At 60.0% G+C, this 17,365-nt stretch overlaps 1 protein-coding gene across 25 annotated transcripts; it reads left to right on the forward strand.

The window, feature by feature from the left end:
* Nucleotides 1–297: 297 nt before the first annotated feature.
* On the forward strand, nt 298–15,714 carry UBTF (upstream binding transcription factor). 25 transcript variants are annotated; one of them, XM_081577212.1, is made up of 22 exons: nt 298–545; nt 747–1,225; nt 4,158–4,282; nt 5,803–5,978; nt 6,532–6,615; nt 6,709–6,864; nt 9,232–9,296; nt 9,585–9,705; nt 10,063–10,173; nt 10,519–10,652; nt 10,816–10,957; nt 11,251–11,292; nt 11,431–11,544; nt 11,626–11,802; nt 12,202–12,336; nt 12,495–12,605; nt 13,020–13,108; nt 13,212–13,401; nt 14,181–14,228; nt 14,564–14,635; nt 14,733–14,876; nt 14,954–15,714. In XM_081577212.1, exons 3-22 carry the CDS (start codon nt 4,225–4,227, stop codon nt 15,077–15,079), a joined length of 2,295 nt encoding a protein of 764 aa, XP_081433338.1. In that variant the 5' UTR covers nt 298–545; nt 747–1,225; nt 4,158–4,224; the 3' UTR covers nt 15,080–15,714. The 25 variants fall into 25 exon arrangements, with proteins under 25 accessions (XP_081433338.1, XP_081433342.1, XP_081433352.1 ...); XM_081577216.1 differs by having other exon boundaries at nt 11,647–11,802; XM_081577226.1 differs by lacking the exon at nt 10,063–10,173 and having other exon boundaries at nt 11,647–11,802.
* Nucleotides 15,715–17,365: the final 1,651 nt, after the last annotated feature.

Consider the following 17,365-nt stretch of genomic DNA (forward strand, 5'->3'; position numbering starts at 1 on the left):
GAGCGGAGGCCTACGGGGAGGCTGACCCGCTGCGGCTCTGGCGGCGAGGCCGGGGTGCCAGGCTCCCCTCGCGGCTCCCCGCCGCCGCCGCCGCCGCCGGGGGGAGGAGGGGCAGGGGGGGCAGCGCTCGCGGCCTGCTTTCCCAGGGCTGGCCAAGCCTTTTTGACAAGCTGATAGCGTGCCGGGGATTGGCTGGCCCGGGCGTGACGCCGGTTAACAACAAAGGTGGAGTTGGAAGAAATTAGATTAAAGGAGGGGGGGGGGAATTAAAGGGGGAGCAGGCTGGGGACTGGAGGCAGATACCGAAGGGGAGATGCGCGAAGCGCGGTCTCGCGCTCCGCTTCGCCCCGGAATCCCCTTCGCCTAAACCCACCGGGATTTTTGCTCTCAACCCAGACTCCCGCGGCCCAGCTACCGAAGCCGGGGTGGGACGGACGGTTGCTGCTTCTTGAGAAATGCCCCCAACTCTCACCCTGACAACCCCTTGCTATGGCCTAGGGGGAGAACTCTTTGCTCGGACTCCTCGGATCCTAAACTCGGAGGAGGTGAGGGGCATTGAGAATAGCGAGAGGTTCGCTCTAAAACCCGGAAGGCCCTCGCAGGGCACCGAGAACGGACGAGGCGGGGCACTCGCCCGGTTTTCCAATGTGTTGCAAACCTAAGAGCTTTTCTTGCTGGCTTTTTTTTTTTTTTGGTAACACCCTTCCCCCCCTTTTTCTCTCCCCCCCATCCTGCTTTGGCTCCAGGGTTGCAAAAGCAAAGAGCAATAAAAAAAAAAAAAAAGAAAGAAACCCGCGCATACACTCAGACACACACCAGTGGCGACAGGGGAGAGTTGGAAAGACGCAGGAGAGAAGCAGGAGGCAGCGGGGAGGGAGCAATGGGAGCGGGAAGCCGGCAGGTTCCCTCGCAAATCCCCCTCCGGCCCCACGTCGCCTCGCCGGCCCCGGCAGGGGAGCGAGGAGCCGGGCGAGCAGATGGAGGAGTGGAGCTCGCTCTAGGCAGCAGGCTTGGCCGGAGAATGGAGGAGCCGCCAAGCGATCGGCTGATTGGAAGAGAAACGCAGAGCGATGGAGGCGGGGGTAGGAGGACGATTTCTCTGCGGGGACTGGCGGCGGCGTATACGCCCGGGTCGGGCGCTGCAGAGCTTGGCTAGCTTTCAACCCGCGCTCGCCGGCTCCAGCCCCGCGCGCCCCCACCCCCAGCCCTCCCGGCGGCTCCGCAGGTGAGTGCGAGCTAGGGGCAAAAAGACTCGAAAGTCTCAACACGCCCGCCCTGCCAAAGGGAGGGGAAAAAAAAAGAAAAGCATTTTTCCTTTTCTTTTTTTTATTTTCGTGCAGCCCCCAGCGCGGTGGGAGGGAAGGGGTGAGGCTGAGTCGCCCGGAGGAGGCGGAGGGGCCAGGCGAGGCCGGGGTGGCCCGGGAGGCGGCGGCGCCGAGGCGGCTCTGACGGGCGAGCGCTCGGAGCGGCGCTGCGCTGCGCCGAGGCGGGCGGGCGGGCGGGCGGAGCGGGGCGGGCGGAGCGCGGCGCGTGGGGCTCGCCATTAGCCGTCGCTCCGCTTCGCCATCTCGGGCTTTGTCTGGCGGCTTGCTGCCCCGGCGTCGGCTGCGGCGTAGCTGCGGCTCAGCTCTTCGGCCCGCCGCACCCGTAAGGTGCCCTTGGCCCGTGCTCCCATTCACACGCTCGGTAAGTGAGCCCCGGCGCCGCGGATTTCGGGGGAGAGGGGTTGCAGCGAGTGGCGGCGGCGCCGATCTCCATGCGCCCGGGCAGGCCTGGGGAGCCATGCCGGGCTGGATTGAACCAGCTCCCAGAGAGGCTCCTCCGCCGGGTCCCGTCGCTCTCTCGCCGTTTGCGGGAATTAAAGAGCAAGGGAGATTTTTTTGTTTGTTTTAATTTGCAAAGAGGACATTTTTTAGGGTTTTGTCTTTTTTTTTTTTTTAAAGTTTTGTGTGTGTGCTGCTTAGCAGCGAGAAAGGCTCCGAAGCCTGGCACGGCGATTGGCTTGCGTGCGCCCCAAGCCGGTGGCTACGCTCCGGGGATAAGGGTGGGCGCGAACCGCCCGCTCCAGGAGGCGAGCGAGTGAGCGGGTGAGGGCTGGAGTGGAAGCCCGAATCTGAGCTGGGGGAGAGAGCTCTGGAGCCGGGCTGCAGACACCCCCGGAGCCTCTCCAGCTGCCGGGGGGCCCTCCGGGCACCCTCTCTGCGGTCGCGCCTCGCGCCCTCCCTCCCGCGCCGGCCGAGCCTGCTAGTTCCCCCGCGGGTCTGGCGAGGTCGCTCTCGACGCCCGCCCGCCTCGGCTCCGAGCCCCGCCGCCATCCGGGCGGCTGCGTGTCTCCCTGCGCCGACCCCCCCCCCCCGCTCCGGCGGCGGCGGCAGCCCGCCGCCGCCGCCGCCACCACCACCACTACCTCCCTCCCCTCCTTCCTTCCCTCCGCCTCGGCCGCCCGGGTCCCCCCAGCTCCCGCCCCTCCTCCCAGCTGCCCCCCGCGGAGCCCGCCCGGGCAGGCTGTGGGAGGGAGCGGAGCCGGCGAGGCGGGCGGGCTGGCGCTCGCTCCCCGGGGGTCGGTGTGCGCTCTACGGGGAAGGACGCGCTCGCTGCCCCGCTTCTCCCGCCCCCCCTCCCGCTCCTCCTCCTCCCTTCTCCCTCCTCCTCCCCGCTCCGGCGGCGGAGGCTGCGGCGGCGGCGGGGGGTGTGCGAGCTGAGGCCGGGGCCGGCGGGCGGGCGGCGGGCGGGCTGCCTGCAGGCGGAGGGCGCTGTGCTTTGTGCTTTTCGCCGCGAGGAGCAGCAGGCAGCAGCCACAGCCGCAGCCGCCGCCGCCACAGCAGCAGCCGCCGCCCCAACGCCGCCGCCGCCGCGCCCGGAGGAGGAGCCGCTGCCGCCGCGGGAGGGAGCTGCGGCTGTGCCCGGCCGAGCGGGGGAGGGCGCCGCCGCTCAGAGCCGGGGAGGGAGCCGCCGGAGCGGGAAGCCCGGAGGCCGCGCTGCGCCGGGTAACCGAGGCGGCTGAGGACGCGCGCCGGGTCGGGGCCGGGGCCAGGCGGCGGGGAGCGAGGCGTGGGTGCGGTGGACGCCCGGAGGAGACCCGGAGCGACCTCCAGGCAGAAAACTGGGCGAGAGAGGACCAGGGCAAATGGAGAGGCCGCCGAGAGCCGGGGGAGGGGAGGGCAGGAAGCGAGGCCCAAGCCGAGCCCCGGCCGCGGGCGGAGGAGCCCGCGCTTCTCCGAGCCGGCAGGCGCAGTTCTCGCCGGCCGCCGGAGGGGGCGGCGGGGCCGGTGAGCGCTGCTCCCCCGCCTCCCGGCTGCCGTCCTCCCGCCCTCTCCTTGGCTCGGCTCCCCGGAGGCCCGGGCGGGGGCGCCGGCGGGGCTGGGCCGCAGGCTCGGGGGAGGAGGCGGCGGTTCCCGCCGTGGTCGCGCCTCTGTGCCGGGCTCCTCCGTGCGCGTCGGGGTGGCTGGGCGGTGGCGGCGTCTCTGGCCGGGGTGGGTGGCTCGGGGGCGGGGGGCAGGCCAGGCCGCTTCTCTCCGGCTGCTTGCCCGCCCAGGCGGGCGGGGACGGCGTCGGGAGCCCGAGGGGGAGGGCGGCGGGAATCCGGATCCGGTCCCCGGGGGCGGTGCGGCCGCTGCGCTCCGGGGCTGGCGGCGGCTGCGCTGCGTCCGGGTCCCCGCCGGGTTGCGGAGGCGGGGGGAACCGGCCGGGGGGAGCGGGAGGAGGAGACTGCGGCGCGTGCCCGCTTCCGCGGCCGCGCGCGCCCTTTACCCGCCCTTCCTCCTCCCCCGCCCTCCAGCCTGGGGCCTCCCCGGGGCGGGGCGCACATAAGAGGAGGAGTTTGTTTTTTTTTTTTTTTTTGGCCGGGGTGGGGGAAGGAGGGCGGAGGGCGGGCGCTCGCTGCGCGCTGGAGCGCGGAGCAGTGTCTCGCGTGGGCAGCGGAGGGCGCACGCCCAGGAGCGGGGCTGTAGAGGCTGTAGGGGCTGTAGGGGCTGGGGGTGGGGTTAGGAGGTAGAGGAGTACACTCTCACCCCCACCAACTTATCAAGTCTTCTGGAGTCTTGGCTGGGTCTCTCTGAGAGTGTGGGGTTATGTCGCCCTCCCCTTTCGGGGAGGGAGTGATAGACAGTCCCCCACCTCTCAGCCCGCCTGAGTGGGGACTGGTGTCTCTTCTAAAGGGTGAGGTGGCTTTGAGCCCGGCTTGCCTGGCCAGCACGACCGAGGAGGTGGCTGGACGGCTGGAGAATGAACGGAGAAGCCGACTGCCCCACAGACCTGGAAATGGCCGCCCCTAAAGGCCAAGGTAGGAGCCCCACCCTCAGCCCTCTTTAACTTAAACCCTCCATTCTCACGTAGGTCTGCAGGCCCACTCCCCTTCTGAAGGTTTTCTCCCATCTGGATTCTCTGAACTGAAATGGGAGGAAGCCGCTTGAGTGTCAAACACCCCTCACAGTGGGTGTTTGGCTAAACCCAAATTATTTGGCTTTGAACCTACAAACTGTATTTTTCACACTCCATTTCCCCCCCAGGTTAGAGAGGGAGGAGTAGGCCTGTTCAAGTCTTCCTTCTGGGGTTCCCAGGCACCCCGAGTGTGTCCTCAGCAGTGTCCTGGAATGGGAGGAGAGACGAGGGATGTGGGAGGAAGGGGGAGATGAGAGGGATTGGTGGTTGTTTTTTTTTTTTAATTGTTATTAAGAGGCCAGTTTTTGGTGAGGCAGATTGGAGAGAAAGGGTGTTTTGATGGCTGGAAATCTCAAACATACTTAACTATACTCTACCCCATCCAGTAGGGATCCAGTTGTAGGGTGGCGGGGGCGGGGGTGGGTGGGTAGGATGAATCTGAGCATATGGCAATGCCTTTGGGGCACTGAGAGGAGAGAGGATTATGGGTTCATGTGACCCTCCTGCAAAAACCCTGACCCAGGTGACCAGATGTAAATGCAAGTCAAGAGCCCTCTTGACTCCTAGCTGTGGATAGCTATCATCCCAGCTCACCTTCCCGGGTAGCCCCCTCCAGAGAGTCCTCAATGGAGCTGCCTTTCAGTGGCTGGAAATAGCTGGTCCAGACTCCTTTTTTATTTTGCTTGCATGGGGAGCTGGGCTAAGAAGACCACTCAGAATTCTAGGAGGTGGGGGGGTCCCTCCCTGGAGCAGGGCCCACCCTTTGCCCACCTGCCGGCTTTGCCTCATAGCTGCCGTGTATGGCTCTACCATTGTTTTACTTGCCCCAAAGTCTCCTTTGGTCGTTTTTGAGAGAGAGGGTAGGACGGTGGAATACTCACATCTCTAATGTTAGTCTCCAGCTATGCTGGAGCAAAACACTGGCGTGGGTACTCCTTACGGCCCACACCCCTTCCTCAGTCTGCACATTTAGGGTAGCCATCTAGAAATGGGACTGAATTTAGCTTCACATTTAGGTGTGTGGCCTCCTTGTTTCCCTTTCTTCTGCAGTAAGCTAGCAGTTCTCCAACAGGGTCCCAAATCACTGTGGCTTCCTTCCCCTCCCCCCTTCCCTACGATAACTTGTAACCCATGGCAGGCAGGCACGTTAGAAATGATAATAGCTTTGAAGTAAGCCAGACTTGAGTCCAAGTCTGGTTTTCTAGGTGTGATGTTGTCTGGACTGGAGTCCCTGCTCTAATCTGTATGGCCACAGCTTTTCCTTACGGCCAGGCCATGTGTTGTCTGTGCCTTCAGATGGGAGATAACCATCTGAAGGCTCTGAGATGCTCTGGGAAGGAAGGATTGAGTGCTTAAGGACTGGGAAACAGATGGGGGCTGGCATGAGCCAGGCATGATGGCCTTTCTTTTACCCTTCCCCAGACCGCTGGTCCCAGGAAGACATGCTGACTTTGCTGGAATGCATGAAGAACAACATTCCATCCAATGACAGCTCCAAGTTCAAAACCACCGAGTCACACATGGACTGGGAAAAAGTAGCATTTAAAGACTTTTCTGGAGACATGTGCAAGCTGAAATGGGTGGAGATTTCTAACGAGGTAATGGATTCCCCCTCCCTCCCCGACACATTCGAACACACATCTCCATATACCCTTGCTTCAACCTTCTTGGTGGGGGAGATGAAACAGAAGTCTATAAACAGGAAGGAAAGAGACCAGGCGAGGTGCTCGTGTGGTCGCCCTTGTGCATTTCGGGAGTTGGCACGGTTGACAGCACTGGCCAAGACTTCTCAGTTCTGCTACTTTCTAAGCTATGTGGCCTTGAATACTTACCGTCTTAGAGCATCTGTCACCTGAACTGTTCTGGGAATTGAATGAGGTGCTGACGTGGACAACCATCTCGAGGTCAGGTGGTCGCCTTGTTGCTGTCCTACGATGTGTACCAACTGCCCGGACCTCTGCAGTAAACACGGGCCAGTGCCTGGGTGTCAGCACAGCCTGAGTTGTGTCGCTCTTGGCCCCAGCCCTTCTCCTTTGATAACTTCAGTCTAGTGGAAAGTAGAGAAGGCCTGTTGGAAAACGAGGCTACGCTCCTGGGTGGCATTCCCCTCTTCAGCGCTTCCCCTTACCCTCACCTCCTTTCTTCCTCCAGGTGAGAAAGTTCCGTACATTGACAGAATTGATCCTTGATGCTCAGGAACATGTTAAAAATCCTTACAAAGGCAAAAAACTCAAGGTGAGTTTTCAGGTGGAGAAGCACGAGAGTTCAGAGAAGCAAGGCCCAAAGAACAGTGTCTCACCTAGACCATGTCCTTGTCCCTCCTTCCAGAAACACCCGGACTTCCCAAAGAAGCCTCTGACCCCTTATTTTCGCTTCTTCATGGAGAAGCGGGCCAAGTATGCTAAACTCCACCCGGAGATGAGTAACCTGGACCTGACCAAGATTCTGTCCAAGAAATACAAGGAACTGCCGGAGAAGAAGAAGGTGGGGGGCGGGAGGCTAAGGTGCGGAGGGAAGAGGTGGGGAGAAGCTGGTATGGTGTAGGTTATCTGTCCGGGGGGAGGGGGCAGCAAGGGTTTAGACCGAGGGACCTGGTGTCAGGGGCGTGGGTGGGTCAGCAGAGTAGAGTAGGGCCTCGGGGAGCCCACCTGATCATCACCTCACGGGCCCACACACCCTCAGGTGTGGGCACTGCTACAGATGTAACCATGACCAAAACAGACACCCGTAACATTCTTTCACACACATGTCCTCACTGTAAGGCCTGCACAGCTGTTCACTTCTGATGTTTTCCCACATGGTCTCATTTGATGCTCATAGAGGTAACTCCAGGAGACTGAGTGGTCCGGATTTTGCAGTCAGAGGAACTGGGGTGCAGGAGGGCGTCGTGTCCCAGGACCATGGCTTAGCGTGCAGGCTCCCTGCCTAGCCCTCTTCTCTAGGCAGGTAACGGGCGCGTCCCCAGGTTACATGGACTTCCTCCCCCTTACACACATTGTCCTTTGTGGCCCTGTGCTGTCCCAGATTGGCAAGCCCATGGGCAGAGGCTGCCCCAGCCTCCCAGGCAGGGGTGGACATGGTCAGCACAGTGAGGTCGTGTGGTCCCTGGGAGAAACAGGCAGCACAGCATCGGAGGAGCCTGCAGGTAGGACAAGAGTGAGAGGCGGTGGGCAGAGAGAGACGCACAGAGGAGACACTGCGCGGTGAGATGGAGCCAGGGCGAGATGGTAGCAAGGGGCAGCAGAAGAGACAAGAAGGCACACTTGCTGGAGAGGAGACGGTTGTAGGCAGCCGGCTCTCAGGAGGGCAGCAGCCCTGGGAGTAGCCCTTGTCCCAATCTGCACACCCTGGCTTCGGGCTCACATGGCCTGGTCCTGTACCCAAAAAAAGGAGCTCGCTTGACTGGGTTGATCCAGCAGTCTGCAGCTGCTGCCTGAACCAAGCCGGAGTACGAATTGCTGGAGCTATTCTTGACCCCTCCAATGGGGCCGTTGCAGAGCTGACTGTAGACACAACACCCAGATGTTCCCACAGGGTGAGAGGGAGAGGCAGGGGGTCTCAGGACCAGGGCGGAACAGAGGAAACTCTGAGGTACAGTGGACAGGGTGCCGGCCTAGGGGACACAGTGGGCCTGTTCCCCTGACTGCCACTGCATCACCATGTGTGTACCCTTCGGTAAGTCATTTCCATCCTCTGGGCCTGGTCTTGATCTGAGGTGTGGAGGGTGAGCCTGATCTGGGTGGTGCCTTCTGGCTCTGAAAGCTGCTGTTTCTGTGAGAGGAGAGCTGAGACTGGGGCGAAGGAGGCAGGGCTCTGCTCTTGGTTTTTTTGTGGAAACCTCAGAGGGAAGCAGAGCTGCCTCGCTTCTCGCACCTGATGAGAGGCAGAGGTTGGGCTCAAGCAGCATGTGTCCCTGGCCGCCTCCAGCGCTATTCTGGTTGTGAATCTGGGAAGAAGAGGGAGAAAGGAAAGAGCGACTTTGAGCTGGGGCCAGGAGGGGAAGTAGACAAGGAAGGGAAAAAGACAGGCTGGAAAAGAAGTCCAAGAGGGAGGGGTGCGGGGAGGCAGGAAGGATGCAGGGATGGAGATAGGATGGTGGGAAGGGAGGACCAGGGTGAGAGAAGGAAGGGAAGCCAGGCTGTAGAGGAGAAGGACTAGGCTCGGGGAGGGAGGGCGCAGGGAGCCAAGAACCTGGAAGAAGGGATTGGAGGCAGGGAAAGTGGTCATGACTGAGGGTTGTGGCAGGCATGGTGTCAGGGTTGCCAAGGACAACCAGGGACCCAAAGGTAGCAGATGGGGGAGAAAAAAATCCAGATTCAGGAGACAAGAATTCACTCTGGGCTGCGGTCAGTTAAGTCTCCTCAGTGCCTTAGAAATGGGACTCAGCCTGCCCCTGGCCCTGTGGGCCACCTGAGGGCCCATTAGTATTAGCTGCCAAAGACAGAGAAGGAGCAAGCGACAGACAAGGCCTACACCCTCCCCTGACTCCCTCACTGGGGGTTTCCTTGGTGTTGGGGAAAGGCAGAGGGGGAGTATCTCGAGGAATCCCAGCGCTGTCACTGCTTGCCGTGTGTTCACTCCCCCTCCACCCCCATCCTGGGACTCTCCCTTTCTTAAAGGGAGGGGATGGGATGTGTTCTGGGAGACCCCTGTAGCTCCTAGTGTCTGGGCTACAGAGCCCCCCCCCAACCCACTGGAAGGCAGGCCACCATCTCCCACCACCCCCTCCCACTCATGACATTCTCCATACACATCACCGACAGGGAGGCAAAATAGCTAGCAAGGAGGACTTGGTGGGGTTTGTGGCTCAGCTCTTGGGTCATGGATGACCCCATCGCCTCCTCCCCCCAGATGAAATATATTCAGGACTTCCAGAGGGAGAAACAGGAGTTCGAGCGAAACCTCGCCCGATTCAGGTAAGGCAGTGGAGCCCAGAGGAGGCCACAGGGTGCTGGGTGTGGCAGGAGAAGGGGATCAGAGCCTGGCGCTCACCGCCCATGAGGCATGGAAGATGGATGGGTCACCTGTCGACCGTAGTGGTTCAGGCTCAGGGGCAGGGACTGGCAGCTAACCGCTGGTCCACTAGGCCCCAGCTGATGGGCTGTGGAGCCTTAGCGAGTGGGGCAGCTAGCCGGGGTCTGCCCTGGCAGGACCCCACCACCGCCACCACCACCACTGATTGTCGCTCCCTGCGCCCTGGCTAGGGAGGATCACCCAGACCTAATCCAGAATGCCAAGAAGTCGGACATCCCTGAGAAGCCCAAAACCCCCCAGCAGCTGTGGTACACTCACGAGAAGAAGGTGTATCTCAAAGTGCGGCCAGATGTGAGTGTCCGGCCAAGGGGTGGGGGGGAGGGCGCACGGTGGTGGCAAGGGGGGAGCCGCGCCAGGTCGGCCGGGCACGGTGCAGGGGAGCAGGAGAGGAGGCCCCTCCCCAGGGGTGGGCTGCATGGACAGGGCCTGGGCCAGCTGGCGTGTGAGTGCGTGTGTGTGCGTGTGTGAGCCTGTCCCCTCGCACCCAGGCGGGACCCTCCGTCTCTCTGCCTTCCCCTCCTGGCCTGTGGGGGACACTCTCGTGACCTCCTGTGGCCTGAGGGGGCGGGGGCCTCTGTGTCCCCCCTCCCCTCCCCCTCCCCCCTCCCCCTGGCTGCCTGTGTGTGTCTGACGGCTTTTGGTTTGCAGGCCACTACGAAGGAGGTGAAGGACTCCCTGGGGAAGCAGTGGTCTCAGCTCTCGGACAAAAAGAGGCTGAAATGGATTCATAAGGCCCTGGAGCAGCGGAAGGAGTACGAGGTTAGGCTTCCGCTGCGCTCCTCCCCATCCGGCTCTTCACGAGCCTCTGCCCTCTGACTCTGCGGCCTCCGCACTCTGCGGGAGGCAGTCACTGCCCCTCCCGTCACTGAGGGAGGGGCCTTCTGGGCCCCTCACCTCTGCCCCTACCTTCCCCGTCCCACCCACCCCCCCATGAGATCTCAGGCTAGGGCAGGGCAGGGCACCACGTCTCGTGTGACAGCAGATGCACGGCCACCCCCCAGCTTGGCTCCCTGCCTCCCTTCCCCAGCGGCTCTCCCCCACCCCCCCGGCCCCGGCTAACCCCAAACCCCGTTGCCCTCCATCCCCCCCCACCTCACTCTGCAGGAAATTATGCGTGACTATATCCAGAAGCACCCCGAGCTCAACATCAGTGAGGAGGGCATCACCAAGTCCACCCTCACCAAGGCCGAACGCCAGCTCAAGGACAAGTTTGATGGGCGACCCACCAAGCCACCTCCGTGAGCGCTGCCCTGGGGTTGGGCTGGGGGGTGAGCTGGCAGGCAGCTAGGGAGCCAGGCTGATGAAGGACCTCGGCCCAGGCTCTGGAAGTAAGGAGGCCACTGCCCTGGGCCTCCCCAGTCACTCACAGGCATGCTCTTCCCTTGCTGCCGGTTGTGACAGGAACAGCTACTCGCTGTACTGTGCAGAGCTGATGGCCAACATGAAGGACGTGCCCAGCACAGAGCGCATGGTGCTATGCAGCCAGCAGTGGAAGCTGCTCTCCCAGAAGGAGAAGGACGCCTATCACAAGAAGTGCGACCAGGTGCGCCAGGGCAGGAGCCAGCCCTGGAGTGGCAGGACTCCCGGAGAACCTTGGGGTTTTGAAGCATGAAGTCTGACCCTGGGCCCTCGCTTTACACGTGGTGGTGTGCTCGGTTTAGTGTCTGTGCTGATTAAGGCAGGGTCTTGGGCCTTGTGCTTACCAGCTGTGGAGGGAGACTGGGCCCTGGCTGGGCTCTGGACGGTTTGCTGAGAGGCTACTGTTTATCCCTGGAGCATAGGAGGTCTCCAGCAAGGCTGCCCCTTGACTGACCATGATTCCCCTTCCTTTCCCAGAAAAAGAAGGATTATGAGGTAGACCTGCTCCGTTTTCTAGAGGTGAGTGTTCCTTCAGGGAGGGCAGTGGGCAGTGAGAGTCCAGGGAGTGGTTGGTGAGCAAGGCCCCTAGGACAACACAAACACAGCCTGGGGACTACACATTCAACCCCGTGCTGCCCCCCTTTTTTCTGCAACCAGAGCCTGCCTGAAGAGGAGCAGCAGCGGGTCCTAGGGGAAGAGAAGATGTTGAACATCAACAAGAAGCAAGCCACCAGCCCAGCCTCCAAGAAGCCCTCCCAGGAAGCGGGGAAGGTGGGCAGGGGGCATGACCAAGCAGCAGGTGGGGTGGAGGGGAAGAGGCGGGGCTCCCCATGAGCATCCCGTGGACCCCAGCCCTCTTTGCACATCTACAAGGGCGGCTCGGAGAAGCCCAAGAGGCCCGTGTCAGCCATGTTCATCTTCTCGGAAGAGAAGCGGCGGCAGCTGCAGGAGGAGCGGCCCGAGCTCTCAGAGAGCGAGCTGACCCGCCTGCTGGCCCGCATGTGGAATGACCTGTCGGAGAAGAAAAAGGTCAGGCTTGCCAGACCTGAAGGGGCTGCCAGGCAGAGTCTGGGACGCCTCTCCCCCCAGGGGCTAGGTGCACTTCCTCACCCTGCCCCGGGTGTGTGTGTGAGGTGTGAGCCACACAGCGGCCTGAGCGCAGATGGTGGGGCTGGGAACCCAGCGAGCCGGAAGGCGGGAAGCTGTCAGCTGTGGGCTGTGGGCTCCCTGGGGAGCAGGGCCGCTGGGCGGCTTGAGCCCCTGGCTGGAGACATCTGCACCAGCCCACGCCTCCGCTCGCCCCACCCCACCCCACCCCACCCCACCCTTGCCTTTGGTGGTGGTGGGGAGAACCTTCCATTGCAGGACGGGCCGTGCGCGCCCCCTGGGGGTGGCCGGAAGGCTGACGCCTCTGCTGTCCCTCCGCAGGCCAAGTACAAGGCCCGGGAGGCGGCGCTGAAGGCCCAGTCGGAGAGGAAGCCAGGCAAGTTGCCGGAGTCGCCCAAGAGAGCAGAGGAGATCTGGCAACAGAGTGTCATCGGCGACTACCTGGCCCGTTTCAAGGTAGCAGGCAGTGGGAAAGGGGCCTTTTTCCTTTTCTTTCTTTCTGGATAAGTAGTTGCTTTATCATTAATCTCTTCGGAAAGGGGTTCTGCCACTGCCCACACAGTGGGCAGCCCCAGGTGACCCCTCCCACTTCTGACACCCTTCTCTGTCCCCAGAATGACCGGGAGAAGGCCTTGAAAGCCATGGAGATGACTTGGAACAACATGGAAAAGAAGGAGAAACTGATGTGGATTAAGAAGGCAGCTGAAGACCAAAAGCGATACGAGGTGGGAAAGGGGCTTCTGGTTAGCTCGGTGGGGCAGGATGGAGCTGGGGCCACCTCCTCCCACTTAAAACTCAGGAGCATCCTCTCGGGTGGGCGGCTTTCCTTACTGCATGGGACTTGGAGCCAGAAGTCCCGGCTTGGGTTGTGTGACCCTGAGTAAGTCTCTTAACTTCCTTCTCTGAGCCTCAGTCATGCATCAGTAAAATGAGGGTGAGGATACCAATCATGTGAGTGCAATTATGAAAGCACTTTCAGACAGGAGGACCTACCCGACGAAGGCGTGAGTTGTTAGGAAGTTGCTCCCTAGCTGTGCCTCAGTTTCTCCTCCTTCCTAGCACTTAAAAGGAGAGTCAGCTAGGGACTGCTGGTATGGGGCAGGAGAGAAGATAAGTGACCTTTCTGGGTGTCCTCATAGAGAGAGCTGAGTGAGAGGCGGGCACCCCCGGCTGCTGCAAACTCTTCCAAGAAGATGAAATTCCAGGGAGAACCCAAGAAACCTCCCATGTGAGTCTGGGGGCTAGAGTCCATCCTCGGGGGTGGGGAGGGTCAGGGTGGTGGGGCTGCTTGGTTGATGTCCTGACCTCCCTGTGACACCCACACCTCCCAGGAACGGTTATCAGAAGTTCTCCCAGGAGCTGCTGTCCAACGGGCAACTGAACCACCTGCCACTGAAGGAGCGCATGGTGGAGATTGGCAGCCGCTGGCACCGCATCTCCCAGAGCCAGAAGGAGCACTACAAGAAGCAGGCCGAGGAACAGCAGAAACAGTACAAAGTGAACCTGGACCTCTGGATCAAGGTGAGAGGGCAGGGGACACTAGGAAGCATCATGCTGGCTGGTCTGCATTCATGATTTCATTCAGCGTCCCAGCAGTCCTTCAGGGTAATGGTTACTATCAGAGATAAGGAAACTGAGGCTCAGAGAGGTGAAGTAACTTAACCCCAGGTCACACAGCCAGGGAATAGGAAGATCTAAATCAGACTGCCTTTTCCTCCCTCCAGCTGGGATCAGGGGATGTCTCCAAGACTCTGGCTCAGCCCCTAGCCTCTGAGCTCCCCTTCTGTGCCTTGCCTGAGCAGTCAGATCTGTAAAGTGGGGAGAGTCACCGATGTCCTCCCCAGCCACCCAGGTGGGTTGGCCAAGGACCCAGGGGGAATAGTAGGGTTTAAGGGTTCCAGACATTTGGTGAGCCCCAGATTGCCTTGGCAGTGGCTCTGGGCTTGGCTTCAGGGGAGAAGTGATTAAGCCACGCTATGGCAGTCATCCGGGGGTGCTTCTCTGAGTTGAGGAAGGCCCTGACTCTGGACCCTCTATTTGGGTAGAGCACAGGACAGACATGAAAGCAAATAATCTTAGGACGGGGTAGCTTAGAAAAGGCTTTGGAACATCTTAAGCAGAAATACTGAGCTGTGTTCTCAGGTCCTTAGGGTTCTCTGCAGAGACCCAAGGAGACTGGGACGGGCACAAGTGGCATGATGGTCAGAGCTGAGCCCACTGCCTGGTGCTTGACCAGTGTGCTCAGTCAGCAGTAGTTTGGGTCATGTTCCTGCCCTCACCTCCTCCTCTGTCTCCCCCAGAGTCTGTCTCCCCAGGAACGTGCAGCATATAAAGAATACATCTCTAATGTGAGTCCGGGAGCAGGGTGCTGTTGGGATAAGGAGGGAACTTGTGGTGGGGGTGGGGACTAAGGGGTTGCTCCCTGGTGGCTCAGATGGTAAAGAATCTGCCTGCAGTGCTCCACCTGCAATTCGGGAGATCTGGGTTTGATCCCTGGATTGGGAAGATCCCCTGGAGAAGGCAATGGCTACCCACTCCATTATTCTGGACTGGAGAATCCCATGGACAGAGGAGCCCGAGTCCATGCGGTCACAAAGAGTGGGACACGACTTTCACTTTCTTGGGGGAGCAGTACAGAACTCCTGGCTACTCCCTTTGCCCATGTCCTCATCCCCTCCTACAGAAACGTAAGAACATGACCAAGCTGCGAGGCCCGAACCCCAAGTCCAGCCGGACTGCCCTGCAGTCTAAGTCGGTAAGGAGCCCTCCCAGAAGGGGGGGCTGGCATGAGGGGGTTCGAGGTGCCTGGAGTGGCATGGCAGGGACCACTGATGTGCTTCCATCCCTCCCAGGAGTCTGAGGATGACGATGAAGAGGATGAGGATGAAGACGACGAGGATGATGAGGAGGAAGACGATGAGAATGGGGACTCCTCTGAGGATGGCGGGGACTCCTCCGAGTCCAGCAGCGAGGATGAGAGCGAGGATGGGGATGAGGTGGGGTGGATGGGGCATGGTTGGGGGGGGGGCTGGCAGGACGGCCCCCTGGTGACTGCACTCTCCTTGTCTCCCAGAACGAGGAGGATGATGAGGACGAGGACGACGACGAGGATGATGATGAGGATGAGGACAACGAATCTGAGGGCAGCAGCTCCAGCTCCTCCTCCTCGGGGGACTCCTCGGACTCTGACTCCAACTGAGGCTCAGCCCCACCTGGGGCTCCCCTCCCCGACTGATCACCTTTGTTTCTCCCCCATGTTCTGTCCCCTGCCCCTTGGCCTCCCCCACTTTCTTTCTTTCTTTTTTTTTTAAAAACAAAACAAAACACGGTGGGGGGTAGGCCCTGGAGGCGCCCAGGCCAGAACTCTGCGGCCTCAGAGACATCAGCCCTGGGGGGCCCTCCAGGGAGCTTACCCATCAGACTGAGCCACCACCGGACTGGCCCAGCCCACCCCCTCTTCTGCACTTGCGGTTTCCGGCATGGACAATGGACCTGGGAGTGGGACGGGGGTCCCAAAGAGTTCAGTGAGGCCCCCTACACCTGCAGCCCGACCCAAAGGAGGGTGGAAGCTTGAGGAAGACCCCTTTCTTTCCAGAGGGGCTTGCAGCCTGGACCCCTACATTGGAACTGGAGGCAGGGAACATGGGAGAGGAGGGCGGGCGCCTATGAAGAAATAGGCCTTGCCCAATGGCCCTCTTCTTCCCTGCCCCCTGCGGGAAGGAGCTGCCTGGACCCACTCACGGGGGCGGGGGGGAGGGGGCAGAAGTGTTTTTTATATATGTGTATATATTTTTTTTTTAAGCTCTGAGCTGTCAACGAGACGTTTCCTACCGATCTCGGCTGCCGTCTCTGTTGTCATTTCTGGGAGAGGGAGGGTTTAGAGGGTAGGTTTGGGGCTTTTTTAAAACGGTCTTGACGTGTATGGAAAAGTGTGCGTGTGCGTGCGTGCATGTGTGTATGCGTGTGGCCTGTACATAGCATGGGTGCACCTGTGGATGTGTGCAAAGGCACGTGTATTTGTGCGTGTAAGAGAAGGTAAAAGGGTTGTGAGGGCTGTGGAGACACTGACCCTGGTGGGGATAGGTTGGGGTGGCCCTTTTCTCCGTATCTTCTGCTTTGCCTGATCTCTGATTCAGTTCGGGTGTACTGAAGCCACTCTGGTGCTTCCTCTGCTGGTTTCCCTCAGCCAGGGCCATTGGCGCTACTGCTAGTCTCCAGTATCCATCAGGACAGTGGGGAGGGGGACAGACCAGGTGAACCTTAAATATTTGATTTGGCGGGAAAGGCCTCTCCAGCACATCTGAGGGGTCACCCAGCCACCATCGGCTCTGAACCTGGGCTTCAAGAGATGTGTTGGAAGCTCTTAACTTATATACCCCTCCTGCCTCCCCCCCATATCCTCCAGCTACCCCACCCCCATTTCCTTTGATTTCTCAGGTCAGCTCCCTTCCCCACCCCATCTCCCCAAACCCACAGCTGAGAGAGAGGTCTGCAAAAGCTGCTTTGACAGCTGTCCTAACCCTTCCCAGCCATCCCCCAGATTTTGGAACCCCTATTCCTAGACTCTCAAAAAGCCAAGCCACCTAGTCTCTCTGGGTTTAATTTTTGTTGTTGCTTTTGGTCAAATTTTTTTTAAACAATCATGTCAGTGACCTATTTAATTGGGGGTTTGTGCTTTTCCACTCTCCCCCTCTGAATGAAAGGCAAGAGGAAGAACTCTTGTCTAGGAGGTGTGGTGGGAAAGGTGGGTCCTGCTCACAGAGGAAGGCAGATAGATAAATCTGCCTTGCCTCAGATGTGGTGCTGGGGGTGGGAGGACCTAGGGGACACTCCCTACTCCCCACTCCCCTTTCTTTGTCCTGCTCCTGGAATTAGGTACAGGGGTTCATAGGTTCTATTTCTTCCCAAGAGCGCCTGCAGAGAGCCCCATTTCCCTGTTCGTGTGCCCCTGCGCTGTTGTGTTTTAGTGGAATGTGTTTTTCATTTAAAAACAACTTTGAATGGGGCACTTTTTTTCCTGTTTTAAAAATTGAAAAATTCTTACAGTACAAACAGGGCTGTGGGGGTGGGGTTGTGGGTGCTGTAAGAGGTCACTCTGAGTGCATTTTGGCACTGGGATGGGATGACTGGGGTGGGAGGACCCCTGCTCTTCCCCCCCACCCCGTTTTTTTCTAATATTTAAGAAGTGTTTTTGTAGGTTTCAACAACAACCACAACTTGAATTTGTATCATGGGAGGTGGGAGGGAATGGCTTAGAGGTGTCTGCCTAAGCTTAAGGCCAACTGTGGAAGTTTTGTTTTCCCTTTTTTTGTACAATAAAGTAAAAAAACAAAGATTTGACTGCTGTCTGATCACTGGACTCAGTGAATTGGGAGTGGTGGCAGAGGTGACCCAACAGGCTCAGTGTAGTAAGACCCTTGAAGGCAACTTACTTGCCTCTTTCTTTCAGAGCTCCTCTTACCATCTTCCTCATTCCTGAAGGCTC

Source organism: Giraffa tippelskirchi, chromosome 3 (genome assembly GCF_054371585.1).
Source record: "Giraffa tippelskirchi isolate mGirTip1 chromosome 3, T2T-mGirTip1v1.2.pri, whole genome shotgun sequence".
NCBI lineage: Eukaryota > Metazoa > Chordata > Mammalia > Artiodactyla > Giraffidae > Giraffa > Giraffa tippelskirchi.